Source organism: Oryctolagus cuniculus, chromosome 20 (assembly GCF_051225735.1).
Source record: "Oryctolagus cuniculus isolate XC-2025 breed Fujian yellow rabbit chromosome 20, ASM5122573v1, whole genome shotgun sequence".
Lineage (NCBI taxonomy): Eukaryota > Metazoa > Chordata > Mammalia > Lagomorpha > Leporidae > Oryctolagus > Oryctolagus cuniculus.
Genome location: NC_142886.1, coordinates 10,318,424 through 10,331,074, shown reverse-complemented (window position 1 = coordinate 10,331,074; position 12,651 = coordinate 10,318,424). Strand labels below are relative to the sequence as shown.

At 49.4% G+C, this 12,651-nt stretch overlaps 1 protein-coding gene across 1 annotated transcript; it reads left to right on the top strand.

The window, feature by feature from the left end:
• Window positions 1-5,084: 5,084 nt before the first annotated feature.
• On the top strand, window positions 5,085-9,660 carry AKAP5 (A-kinase anchoring protein 5). The gene has a single exon (XM_089322839.1). It carries the CDS (start codon window positions 5,085-5,087, stop codon window positions 6,291-6,293), a length of 1,209 nt encoding a protein of 402 aa, XP_089178965.1. The 3' UTR covers window positions 6,294-9,660.
• Window positions 9,661-12,651: the final 2,991 nt, after the last annotated feature.

Genomic DNA, 12,651 nt, shown 5'->3' with positions numbered 1-12,651 from the left:
TCCTTTCATAGGAAGGCGCTTCAGAATCCTCACAGGCAAAAGGAATTTAACGATGTTTATTTTGGTGCCAAAATCTTCAAAAACCGCACACATACAAGGGGGTCTTCAGCGAGTTCATGGAAAACGTATGTTATGAGAAAATTATGCGTGGCTTGAAAGCGTTTGCACCAAAATACACTTATCTTTCAGTTCCATTTTTCCCGTTACTTTTTTTTAATGTTTATTTTTCACCTCCTTGGGAAGTAGAATGACGGGGCGGGTGTGGGGGCGATATTCCATGCACCTGTTCATTCCCCAGCTACCCACAACAGCCAGGGCCCAAGCCAGGACCCCAGAACGCCATGGGGTCTCCCACCTGGGTGGCAGGGCCCCAAGCCCCTGGGCCATTACCTGCCGCCTCCCAGGTGTGCGTTGGCGGGAAGCTGCATGGCAAGCGGAGGAGCCCAGATTCCAACAGCGAGGCCCAGGGCAGCTTAACCCAAGGGGCACAACCGCCGCCCCTCCACGAACTTCTCCAGCAGACACCTCACTGCTCTGCGCAGGGTTTTCAGTTCTGCTTCTGGAAATGTGATATCTGCCCTTCACGTTCAAGCTTGGGGCGGAGGGGGGTTGCAATGTGGGAAGAGCAATTTTTAAGACCGGGTTTGACTGCTGCTTGCCCCGTCTCCCCCGCATCTTCGGGCTCGCTCGCTCTCCCCGATGTTCTCCCGCCTTCGCCCCGCGGGGATCCGCTGCGGGGGTCCAATGGGGGTACCCGCTGCGGGGGACCGCTGCGCGGCCGGCGCACGTGGCGGGGCCCACGGCTCGCAGGCGGGGCCCCGAGCCCCGCCCCGGCGCCGCCCCCCGCCCGCTCCGCGCGCGTTGGCGCCGCTGCCTGCCTGTCCCCGCGCTGCTGGGGAGGGGGCGCTGCGGGGCCGCGGTCCCTGCGCTGCAGAGGGCTGCTGGCTGCGGGTGCGACTGTGGCTCGCCGACTGCCGGGGCGCGCCCCCGACCCCGGGAACGAGGCTGGCCGTTCCCTGCGCTCTGGGTAAGTGGAGGCAGGGCGGGGAGGAGGCTCCGGGGCAGTGTCCGGGAGGGTGGCCGGGCTGGCCGGCGGGGTGGGCGGGAGGTGGGCGGCGGGCGCGGGCTGCGGAGCGCCCCGAGGTGGCGGGCGCTCGTTGGTCAGCAGGAATCTGCAGCCAGGGCCGCCCCTGCCCACGCTGCCCACCCTCCCGCTTGGCGTTGCAGCGCGACCTGGAAGCCGGGGCTGCCCGGTAGCTTTTTTCCTTCCTTACCGTCTTTTTTTTTTTTTTTTTTTTTTGGTGGGGCGGGGGGAGGTAAGATGTGGTGATGGGTTCCTGGCCATTACCGTTTTGCAGCGAGCTCGAAGCTGGGTTCTCTGTTCACGCCCCCGGCATTTTCCTTTTTTGAGGACTTTATCCTGGGCTCTCTGTATCGTGCCAGGAGGAGAGATTGACTCCCTGCAGGAGGAAGCGTCGAGGGCCCTGGCTGCTGCGGGGTCGTGGGTGCTCTGCTTTCTGCGGCGACGACAGCAGGGTCTCGGGAGGCTCCAGGGCGAGTCACCTGCAGAGGTCTCCTGTCTGCAGATTGAGCCCCCCCACCCCCACCCCCACCCCGTCAGAATGTGTGTGTGTGGCTGTTTTATTTCTGCAGTGTGATATGCATTCACCCGAGCGTCTCGAAGAAATTGTCTTTGAGCAATCCAGGTTAGTTGCAGATGACACATTCCTGAACATGATCTGACTTCAGTATTTCGATCAGGAATAACACCGTCTCCTTAATAAAAAAGGCTCAGGGGCTGAGAACCCACCAGAGGTGAGACGGCTTAGAGTTCTAACCAGCTCAGAGTCCAGCGCTTACCGCGGCATTAGGTGAGAGGGGCACCGGGAGACGTTTAGATTTGAATTCCATCGTGGTTCTAGAAGGATTCTTTCTGTTAGAGGCATGAAGGATGCAACCTAAGGGAATATTTGCTTAGGTTGTACACGGATGTTCAGGGTTCCAGTTCTTTCTCTAGTTCATAGAATCAAGGGCTTCCTAAATGAGACGCACGTGAGGGATTTGCATAAAAACCGTCTGAGGAAAGAGTCTCTTAGCTTATTTTAGGTCATATGACTTTTTTTCGAGGCCTCACTCCTTCTTTCTTGGGTGCCTGGGTAGCATTCTGTGGGTTCCTTTTCAAATGCACCTTTATGTGTACATGAAACTAATCTATTTGCTGATTGCATAGCTTGTCAGTTTATCTTAGGCTTTTTTTTTTTTTTTTTTTGACTTAGTTGACCAAGACAGTAAAATATAAAGGATTTCAAAAGTTTGGCTTCAGAATAGCAAGAATTCGGTCTAGCCTTGGTTCGAGGCTGAGCTGATGGGCTGCGTTACGGTTAATAAAATGGCCGTTAAACACTGTTCAAGAATCTACATGAATGGTTCTGTTGCAGATTAGCCACTCCAGACAGTTGGTTTTCTGGTGAAACTCACAGAGCACCACCTCAGAGCACCAGGCTTCAGGACCAGGCAGATCTGGACTGAATCTGAGCTCTGTTACCACTGTGCTGGGAAGTGTGGGGCCACTGCTTCATCTGTGCATGGTGAGAACGCCATCCACTCTGTAGTACGAGGAGACTTCAGAAACTATGGAAAATGCAATGAAAAGATGTTTATTTGTACACCAAAAAAAAAAAAAAAAACTTGAAATTCATGCATCATTTTGTCGTTTTCATTTCCATGAAGTTTGTGAAGATCTCTTCTATATTTGTGGATTTCAATTTTTTGCACCAAACTTTTAATTTTTTACTTATTTCTTTAAAATGTTATTTGTTTGAAATGCAGAGTTGCAGAGTGAGAGAGATTTTTTCCATCTGCTGATTCATTTCCCAAATGACTGCAATGGCTGGGCTGGGCCAGGTTGAAGCCAGGAGCCAGGAGCTTCCGGGTCTCCCATGTGGGTGGCAGAGGCCCAAGGAGTTGAGTTATTCTCCACTGCTTTCCCAGGTGCATGAGCAGGGAACTGGATTGGAAGTGGAGCAGCCAGGGCTGGAACTGGTACCCACATGGAATGCCAGCATTGCAGCCAGAGGTTTAACCCACTGCACCACAACGCCAGCCCCAAACTTATCTTTTTTAAAAAATGATTTATGAAGCAGAGACACAGAGAAAGAAGGCATGAACTTCCATCTGTTGGCTCACTTCCAAAAAGTCTGCAACGGCCAGGACTGGGTCCATTGAAGCTGAGATTTGGGAATGCAATCCAGGTCTCCTGTGTGGGTGGCAAACACTTGAACCACCACTGCAGCTTCCCAGGGTGCACATGAGCAGGAAGCTGGAGACAGGAGCCACGAAGCTGGTCTTCCAGCCCACATGGTTATCCCGAATGGTGTCCTAACCACTAGGCCAAGCCCCAGCTCCTAAACCAATCTTTTGATTTGAAGCCCTCTTACATGATAGTAGAGATTAGAGAAGTAACTATGACGCTTAACACAGCCTAAGATGCAAAAGTTGCTCAATTACAAGGCTGGCACTGTGGCATAGCAGGTTAAGCTGCCAACTACGACACTGGCATCCCCTGCAGCTGGTTTGAGTCCCTGCTGTTCCACTTCTGATCCTGCTCCCTGCTGATGTGCCTAAGAAGGAGGAAGATGGCCCGAGTGCTTGGGCCCCTGCATCCACATGGGAGATCTGGAGGAAGCTCCTGGCTCCTGGCTTCAGCCTGGTCCCAGTGGATGGCAGATCTGTTTCTACCGTTCTCTCTGTAACTCTGCCTCTCAAGTAAACCAATCAATCTTCAAAAAAAAAAAAAAAAAAAAAAGTCGCTCAATGACTGACTCTCCACTGTGTACATTATGGTAGAGAAGTTTGAACAGCAGACACTCCAGTGAAAATGCCAGAATTATACAGCTGATTTAAAAGTGACAAATGACAGTAATGTTAAATTTTCCAAAGAGTATGTTTGAGAAGTAGCACCTCCGTGATGCAACACATTTTTAGAACAGAAACCGTCTGGTAGAATGGAAAGAACACCGGGAGTCAGGCACTTGTGCTAACTCTGGCTCTCAGCAAGCCAGCTGCCCCCTTTCTAGCTCATCTGGCTGGACATGTGGCTTCTCAATCTCTAAAGTCCTTGGCAGTTGGGAAATTCTTTATTACACGTGATCCAAATGGCATTAGCTTGCTTGTCACCCTGCCCTTCAGTGTGGTTGGTCTTTGTTCTTTGCTAAACTTGCAACGGAGGGTCACGGACAGTTCATAAGGACAGCACAACTAAAGAACTGCTAGCAGACGTAATGAAGTTTTTTTTTTTTTTTTTAAAGATTTATTTATTTGAAAGTCAGTTACACAGAGAAGGAGAAGCAGAGAGAGAGAGAGGTCCTCCATCCACTGGTTCACTCCCCAGTTGGCTGCAACGGCCAGAGCTGCGCCGATCCGCAGCCAGGAGCTTCTTCCAGGTTTCCCACGCGGGTGCAGGGGCCCAAGGACTTGGGCCATCTTCCACTGCTTTCCCAGGCCATAGCAGAGAGCTGGATCGGAAGTGGGGCAGCCGGGACTGGAACCGGCGCCCATATGGGATGTCAGGACTGCAGGCAGCAGTTTTACCCGCTATGCCACAGCGCTGTACCCCCGCCCCCCGCCCGAAGTTTTTAAGGAAGGGAAAAGCACGAAATAGATTCGCATTGAAAGCTTCTTGATAGGCCAGAAGTAAACCCCAGTTTTTGTTGTCCAGTCACTTCAGAGAGCTACTGTATGGCAAACACGTGCAGTAACAGCTGCAGTCGACTACAACAGTCTCTAGAAAGGCTCGTGGAGAAATGAAACACCGCTGTCTCTTCTCTCCCCAGGTTCATCTTTAAATAAAGCAAAAATGGATCGAGTGAAGACCTTCCATGAAGACATCCGAGAGAGACGCTGCAAGCCGTAGAGCCCGCGGGCCCCGTGTGCCCACAGCCGCCTGCAGCGACCGCATGGCGTAAGGGCAACGGAGGGCACCCACCTGGAGGGAGCGCGGGCCGTGTGCGTTCTGCCCACCTCTGGGCCACGAAGGCTGCTGAGCCAGAGCGTTCCGTGGAGGAACGAGGGCGAGCAGCGTGAAGATGGAGACCTCGGTCTCCGAAATTCAGGTCGAGAACAAGGAGGAGGGGCGCTCGGCGGAAGCCAGCCCTCAGGGTGAGAGGCCGGGGGACCAGGCGGCCACGCTGTGCTTCAAGCGAAGGAAGAAAGCAGCCCCGGCGCCGAAGCAAAAGCCGAAGCCCGCGGCGGGTTCTGAGGGCCCGGCCGCCGCCAGGCCCGGCCCTGGCCCCGCGGGCGCTGGAGCTTCCCATCAGCCCCCGCGGCGCGCAGGCGCCTGGGCCTCCCTCCAGCGCCTCGTGACGCGCCGGAAGCGGGCGGATTCCGCGCAGGCGCAGAGGCTTGAGGAGGAGGAAGCGCGGTCCGACGTCCGAGCCGAGGACGCCGCCCTGCCCAAGAAGAGGCCAAGATCCAGACTGAAGATTCCTTGCGTGAAATTCTCAAGAGGGGGCAAGAAGGGCGCGCGTTCCCAGATTCTCGAGGACTCCGACTGCAGCGGCAGAGTCCAGGGAGAGGCGGAAGGGTCGACTACCGGGGCCCGGACCCCGTCGGCCGAGCGGGCAGCCAAGGCCGTGCCGGCCCCGGCGCCCCCAGAGGCCTCTGAGGCCCCTGGCCGCGGCCGCGGGCCTTCCGGGGAGCAAGTGATCGCCGTGGAGCTGGGTTCCGATGGCGGGCGGCCTGCTGTGCAGACGGGAGCGCTCGTCCTTGGGAAAGACAGCGACACGGCGCAGGAGGAGGAGGAGGAACCGGGAGTTCAAGCCCAGCCAGCCGGTGCGCTCGAGGCTGCAGGTGCAGAGCCTCGCAGTGAGGCAGAAGCCGAGGACAGCGTCCCCGAGAGCCGGCAGGATCGGGAAGACTCGGAGAGAGAGGTGGCCGTGGCGGAGACTGAGCCCGAAGACTCTGGATTGCGCCAGGAATCAGACTGGAAAGAAAATGGCGTCCCTGCAGAGAAACCCCAAGCAGAGGAGAGCAAAAGGATGGAGCCCATTGCCATTATTATCACAGACACGGAAATCAGTGAATTCGATGTGAAGAGGTCGAAAAATGTCCCCAAGCCGTTCTTAGTTTCAGTGGACAATGATGGTGGTGTGGAGGGGAGAACTTCAGAACAGTATGAGACGCTCTTGATAGAAACAGCGTCTTCGCTCGTCAAGAATGCCATCCAGTTGTCTATAGAACAGCTGGTCAATGAAATGGCCGCTGATGACAACAGAATAAACAGCCCCCTGCAGTGACTTCATTTCTGAATCCTGGGAGAGGGCCGAAAGCTCCTGGTGAATTATTTTCCACATTTATGGCATTTATTTATTTGTTATTCAGTGCCAAATGAGAACTCCTACAAAACTCTCCAGTCCGCTGAGACGCAGTCACTTCCGGATTGGAGGAAGTCTGTGCAGACTTGGAATGCCGAGTGAAGCGCTGGGTGTGACTAAGATGGGTGTGGAGAATGGAGAGCTTTGGGGAGAAAGGATGTATTTATCAAGCACTTACCGTATGCCCCAGGCTCTTTCATGTCCTCTGATGTCATAGAGTCCGGTTGAAACATTTTTTTTCAAAAACTTTTCCTGACGGTGCGTTTTTATCTTGTTTAAGATGATGACTAGGGTGAGCTCTTTTAGTGACATGTGGTTTTTAGTTATTACACTCATAAAGCAAGTCCTCTCACCTCAAGAAATGTATTTTGTCAGTTTCAGCAGTGAGTGTGCAGAATACGCATGTTGGAATTAAACGTGAGTGGTTTCTAGTCTTGAGCACTGTTCCTTGCAAATGCCACTCACTGGTTCCTTCAGCCAGGCACGTACAAAAGTGTGGAAAGAGTGCATCGTTCCTCCCCATCTTCCTCCTGCCCCAGTAGGCCTGGATACATCTATTTCTACAGAGGCTGATCTGCTAAAGAAAAAAACAACAAAAGCAAGACAAAGAGAAGGTTACTTTTTGTCCAATAGAAGGAAGGAGGTGGACTTCCCAAGTAGCAAATGGCCACGGCTCACCATAACACTGACCTTGCAAAATCACTTCTGAGAAGCTGGTTAGTCAGCCTCTCTTCCCAGAGGGGAGAGTAAAGGAAGTCAGATCCAGGCTTGGAAGTTAAGGTCCTAGGAGGCCACAGTAATTTAGTGAAAACGTCACTGATTCATGGCCAAGAATGAGCCACTGGCATGGTTGACTAGAAAGAGCAAAGTTATTGCTACAGCACATTTTATTTTAATTGCCAGTATTCTTTCATTGTCTCTAGGTATTGAGAGACCAGCAAAAAGCTTTTTTCATGGATATTGAAAATCAAGTTTTTCATTGTGATTTTTCAGTCCAGTTAATACTTTACCAAGAGGAAAAGGGCTTATTTGCAGTTTACTCAGTTATTTAAAGGGTAGCTTCTGATCTCATCAGTGATTGCTGAATTTGTTGACGTGCGAAAGTATCTTCACATTTTCCTCCCTTCATGCTTGTAGCCTTTGGGAGAAATCCTTCAGCTCAGCAAGATGGAAAGTGGGTCTTTCTACATACATGACCCAGGAAATAAATTTCTTTAAATTCTACAGTTCTTAAGCATGAAGGAAAAAAACCGCTAAGTCATTCTGAAAAGACTCTTTTCAGTTCACTATATGTGGTGCTAACGGACTTGAACAGCTACCAGCAAAACTCCTATCACATTAAAAAGTGAACAGTGGGCAAACCCGATGAAGATGAGTGCATTTAGCCCTGTTTGAAGACTCTGGTCTTCATTTTCTACAAGGATGGCTCCAAGCCAACATATCTGTGTTGGAAGCTTTTACTAATTGCTTAAGAATGAGCATAGCACTTATGAGTTATTAAAAATATTTTTGGAAGGTTTAGACATTTGGGATTTTTAAAAGCAGTTACAAGGTCTTTTTGGTTAAGAAAGTAACTTTTTAAGTAGTTGTAGGTGTTTTTTTTTTCCACTGTGCTCTTATAGATATTTTTGGGTAGAATATATTATTGTCTTTATGATGAGATGTGTGTTCACTGCATCCATCCCTAAGCAATTTTCCCTCAGTCTTTTCTGTTGAGAGTATCTCTTTGGAAAAGGAATCTGGAAATTAATTGGTCTCAGTCTCATTCTGTCTGCTATGTGGCCAGATCATTTTACAGTGAATTCTAGAGTGACCCAACTTGTTTAATTGTCATAGAAATAATCAGGAATCAGATGGCTCACAAGTCTCAAAAATATTTTTATTATAATGGTATTTATTTTAAGTAATTTGACCTTAAATGCAAAGCATTCACTGAATGTAAATAGGTTCTGATGCATCCGTTTGACAACATAAAAATGTTCATTTAAAAGGTTTAAACTTAAGAACACCACATTAATTTTCATCTAAATGCTGCTTTTAGTGCTTTTATTTATTAGCTAGGATTCAGTTTCTCTTTGAACTTGGAATTTTACAGGATTGGGGGAGCTAATCAAGTATTTGTTCATTTTTTTCAGCATATTCTATCCCCTCTCATTTTTTTAAGGTTTATTTATTTGAGAGGCAGAATTACAGAGAGGCAGAGAGAAAGAGGGAGGTCTTCCTTCCTCTGGTTTACTCCCTAAATGGCTGCAGTGGCCAGAGCTGGGCCAATCTGAAGCCAGGATCCAGGAGCTTCCCCCAGGTCTCCCATATGGGTGCAGGGGCACAAGGACTTGGGCCATCTTCTGCTTCTTTCTGACCGAGGCTGTAGCAGAGAGCTGGATCAGAAATGGAGCAGCCGGACTCAAACCGGTGCCCATATGGAATGCCGGCACTGCAGGCAGTGGCTTTACCCGCTAGGCCGTGGTGCTGGCCTCTGTGTTCCCTCTTTTAAGAGAAGTTTGCTTCTTACAACCCAGAGATTATGAAAAGTCTCCCTTATTGTACGTAGCACTGTGCACTTGCCATTTTTTTTCAAACCACCTTATAGGATACAAAAATAGTTCCTGGTAACATTGAAGTAAAAGTAGCAGAAAACAAAAGAGCTTTCAAACAGAATTATGTTCCCTGCCACCTCCTCCACCTCAAAGAATAATAAGCAGGGGGCACAACTGGAGTTCTTCAGAGAAGCTGTCTGCATGATTTTCTTCCAGGGTAATGCACCTGACAGCATGAGATTGCGAGATCTCAATTGTTCTGCTGTTTAGTAGGGCCTTAGAGACGCTTTGATTTACTCCGGAGAGAGGCTGTCGTTTCACCAGTATATGCGGATAGGCGTCTCGCAGAAATTGGGCTCAGAATCACCAGAGACCAGCCACATCTGGCTCCAAGCAATCCGGTTAATTTCATGTGTATATTTCTAACTTCAAGTTGCCTTATTTTTTACAGTTAAGAATTTTTTAGGGGTTTACAGCAGAATTAAAAAAAAAATAATTGTTAGACTTTGGAATTCCCCTTTTAATGTCAATTTTATTGAGATGTGAAGTGTACTTTCTAATTTCCTCTGATAAGCTACACATCAAAGTTTGACTTTTCTGTCTGCCAATCTGCATTTTTAATATCTTCAAGGTTGAGAGTTCTTTAGGTTCAAATTTCTATATTTTATTGTGTAATATGAAATTTCTTGTACAGAATTCCAAATTTCGATCCTAGTACCTTTTTGAAAAAAATTTTTTTTATAATCCTTATTTAGTTACCAAGAAATTTTAGGAAGAAGTGATGTAAACTTGGGTGTCGTGATTAAATTCCATCTGATTTAACACATGTGTTAGGCATAACACAAGCCAGAAGCTGTTTAATGATGGGACAGGTTTGCTGGCCTCCAGGGGCTCAGCTTAGGGAGCAGTGATGAGAGGAACTAGGGCAGAGGTGAAGGCTGAGAGCCCTGGACGATTCTGCCGCTCAAGTGCCATGTAGGGGAGTAGAAAGCGCTGCTGATTGTTCTGGCGTGGGGCAGGTGTGGTGTGAATACAGCAGTCTGCAAGCTCTCAGTGCCTGAGCGGTTACACAGTGTATTCACTCTGATTTGTGACTAGGTGCAGGAAGAAGCCTGCATAATGTTACATATTTATAGTAGTCCTTTGTCTGTAAAAATGTTAAGTGGATGAGCTCTTATGGAAGTAAAATTCCATTTTGTATTTCTCATTAGAATTAGTATTATATGACTGTGGCTCAGATGCTATTATTAAAGAAAGAAGATTCTGTGGAAAAAAGGTTTCAAGGTGAATTCTCTGTGTGCTGATGATAAACGCTAAGAATAAACGCTAAGTTGTTTGGCCAGACCTCTCCAGTGCGGGGGGGTGACGTTCAGTTCCCAGGCTGGAAAGATCACACTGAACACTGATGGGTTCCTGAGAACACTGCCAGAAGTTCCGCAGGCTGTCAGCAACCCGAGGGGCAACCTCCCGCCAGGGCCGTGTGAACACTGCAACTTGGACCTCATTCAGGCGACCTGGTGCCTCTGGACCCATTGCCGTCTGCGGATTTGACAGAACGGGTTTGATCCTCGCTCGCTGTCCTCACTAGGTGTCCTTTCTGCTTTATGCCAGCCTGTAAGTGCTAAGAATCTTTACATTTTCCAAACAACTCCGCTGTCTTGATACGAAAATGCTCATTCAGATGGTACCTGCTAAAGCTGGGTGTTCCAAACTTTCTGTGTGCACGGAGGCACTGACTGCATTCTGCTAAGGTTAACAATCTCGTTTTTTGGTTTTGTTTTTTAAGTTTACTTATTTGGAAAGCAGGCGGACAGAGGTCTTCCATCCGCTGGTTCACTCCCAAATGCCGGCAACAGCCAGGACTGGGCCAGGCTGAAGCGAGGAGGCAGAAATTCCATCCTGGTCTCCAACGTGGATGGCAGGGACCCAAGAATTTGGATCCTCATCTGCTGCCTTCCAGGTGTACGTTAGCAGGAAGCTGGACCAGAAGCAAAGGCAGGACTTGATCCCAGGAACGCTGATACAGGATACAAGTGTTGCAAGTGGCAGCTTAACCCACTGTGCCACGATGCCCACCCTGTACAATAACCCTGTTTTTTCTTGCATGCAACCAGTGTGGAGAATGGGACCCCACAGGAGACTCCGCTGTCAGCCCTATGGGTGCATGGGCTGCACCAACCACAGAGGAAATGTTTGGAGGAAAAAGTTACCTTTGTACCTCTGTACTGTACAGACTTTGCCTTGTCATTATTCCCTAAGCAATACGATTTAGCAGCTATATATATGGGATTTGTATTAGAATGATAAGTTATCTAGAGATGACTTAAAGTTTGCAGGAAGACATGCATATTATGTGCAAATGCTATGCCATTTTATATAAGGGACTTCAGCATCTGTGGATTTTGCTGTGTATGGGGCCATAGAACTAATACCCCACTGACACTGAGATACAAGTGTAGTTTCTTTTCCTTCCTTCCTTCCTTCCTTCCTTCCTTCCTTCCTTCCTTCCTTCCTTCCTTCCTTCCTTCCTTCCTTTCTTTCTTTCTTTCAAGATTTCTTTATTTATTTGCAAGGGAGTGTTAGAGAGAGGCAGAGGCAGGCAGGCAGGTGGGGGTGGGGGGGGTCTATGTCATCTGCTGGTTCACTCCCCAGTTGGCCGCAATGGCTGGAGCTGGGCTGACCTGAAGCCAGAAGCCAGGCATCCCTTCTGGGTTTCCCACGTGGGTGTAGGGGCCCAAGGACTTGGGCCATCTTTACTGCTCTCCCAGGCCATAGCAGAGAGCTGGATGGGAAGTGGAGCAGCCAGGACCTGAACTGGCGCCCATATGGGATGCCGGCATTGCATGTAGTGGCTTTACCTGCTACACCACAGTGCCAGCCCCAGTCAAGCGTAGTTTTTAAGTGTTGGAACAGATTTAAAAGTTGGTATTATCTAGGAAGTCCTAAAGCTAAATCTAGTTCCAAAGCAAAATGTCTTCCTCATCTACAAGCATCACAGGTGTGTAATGTCTCATGTTTTGCAGAATGTTTAAAAGTTGTATTAAATCACTTATTTCCTTCCTTCCTCCCTCCCTCCCTCCCTTCCTTTTTCCTTTTTTTTTTAATTTGACAGGTAGAGTTAGAGAGAAAGAAAGGTCTTCCGTTGGGTCCCCCCCGCAAATGGCCACCAATCCGGAGCCAGGTGCTTCTTCCTGGTCTCCTATGCAGGTGCAGGGCCCAATCACCTGGGCCATCCTCCACTGCCCTCCTGGGTCACAGCAGAGAGCTGGACTGGAAGAGGAGCAGCCAAGACTAGAACTCTGCGCCCATATGGGGTGCCGGCACTGCAGGTGGAGGATTAGCCAAGTGAGCCATGGCGCCAGCCCCTAAATCACTTATGTCTAATAAGAAAGATACACCACCCCTTCTAGAGCTTGTCTTCATAGGTGATTCTGCTGATCCCTCTTAGAGCTGAATTTAATACTGAAATCTGGAGTCCCTGGTTCCTTTGTGAATAACTTTTTTTTCTTTTCTATGGCCATAAAGTGCAGGCCTTCAGGGTGGGCATTTAGCCTAGTGGTTAGGACACAAGGTAAAACGCCTGTGTCCTGCATCAGAGCACCTCGGTCCAATGCCCAGCTCCAGCTCCTGACTCCAGCTTCCTGCTAATACAGACCGTGGGAGGAAGCAGCCTTTGGGTCCCTGCCACCCAAGTGGGAGAGCTGGACGGGGTTCCCAGCTCCTGGCTTCGGCTGTCCCTGTCC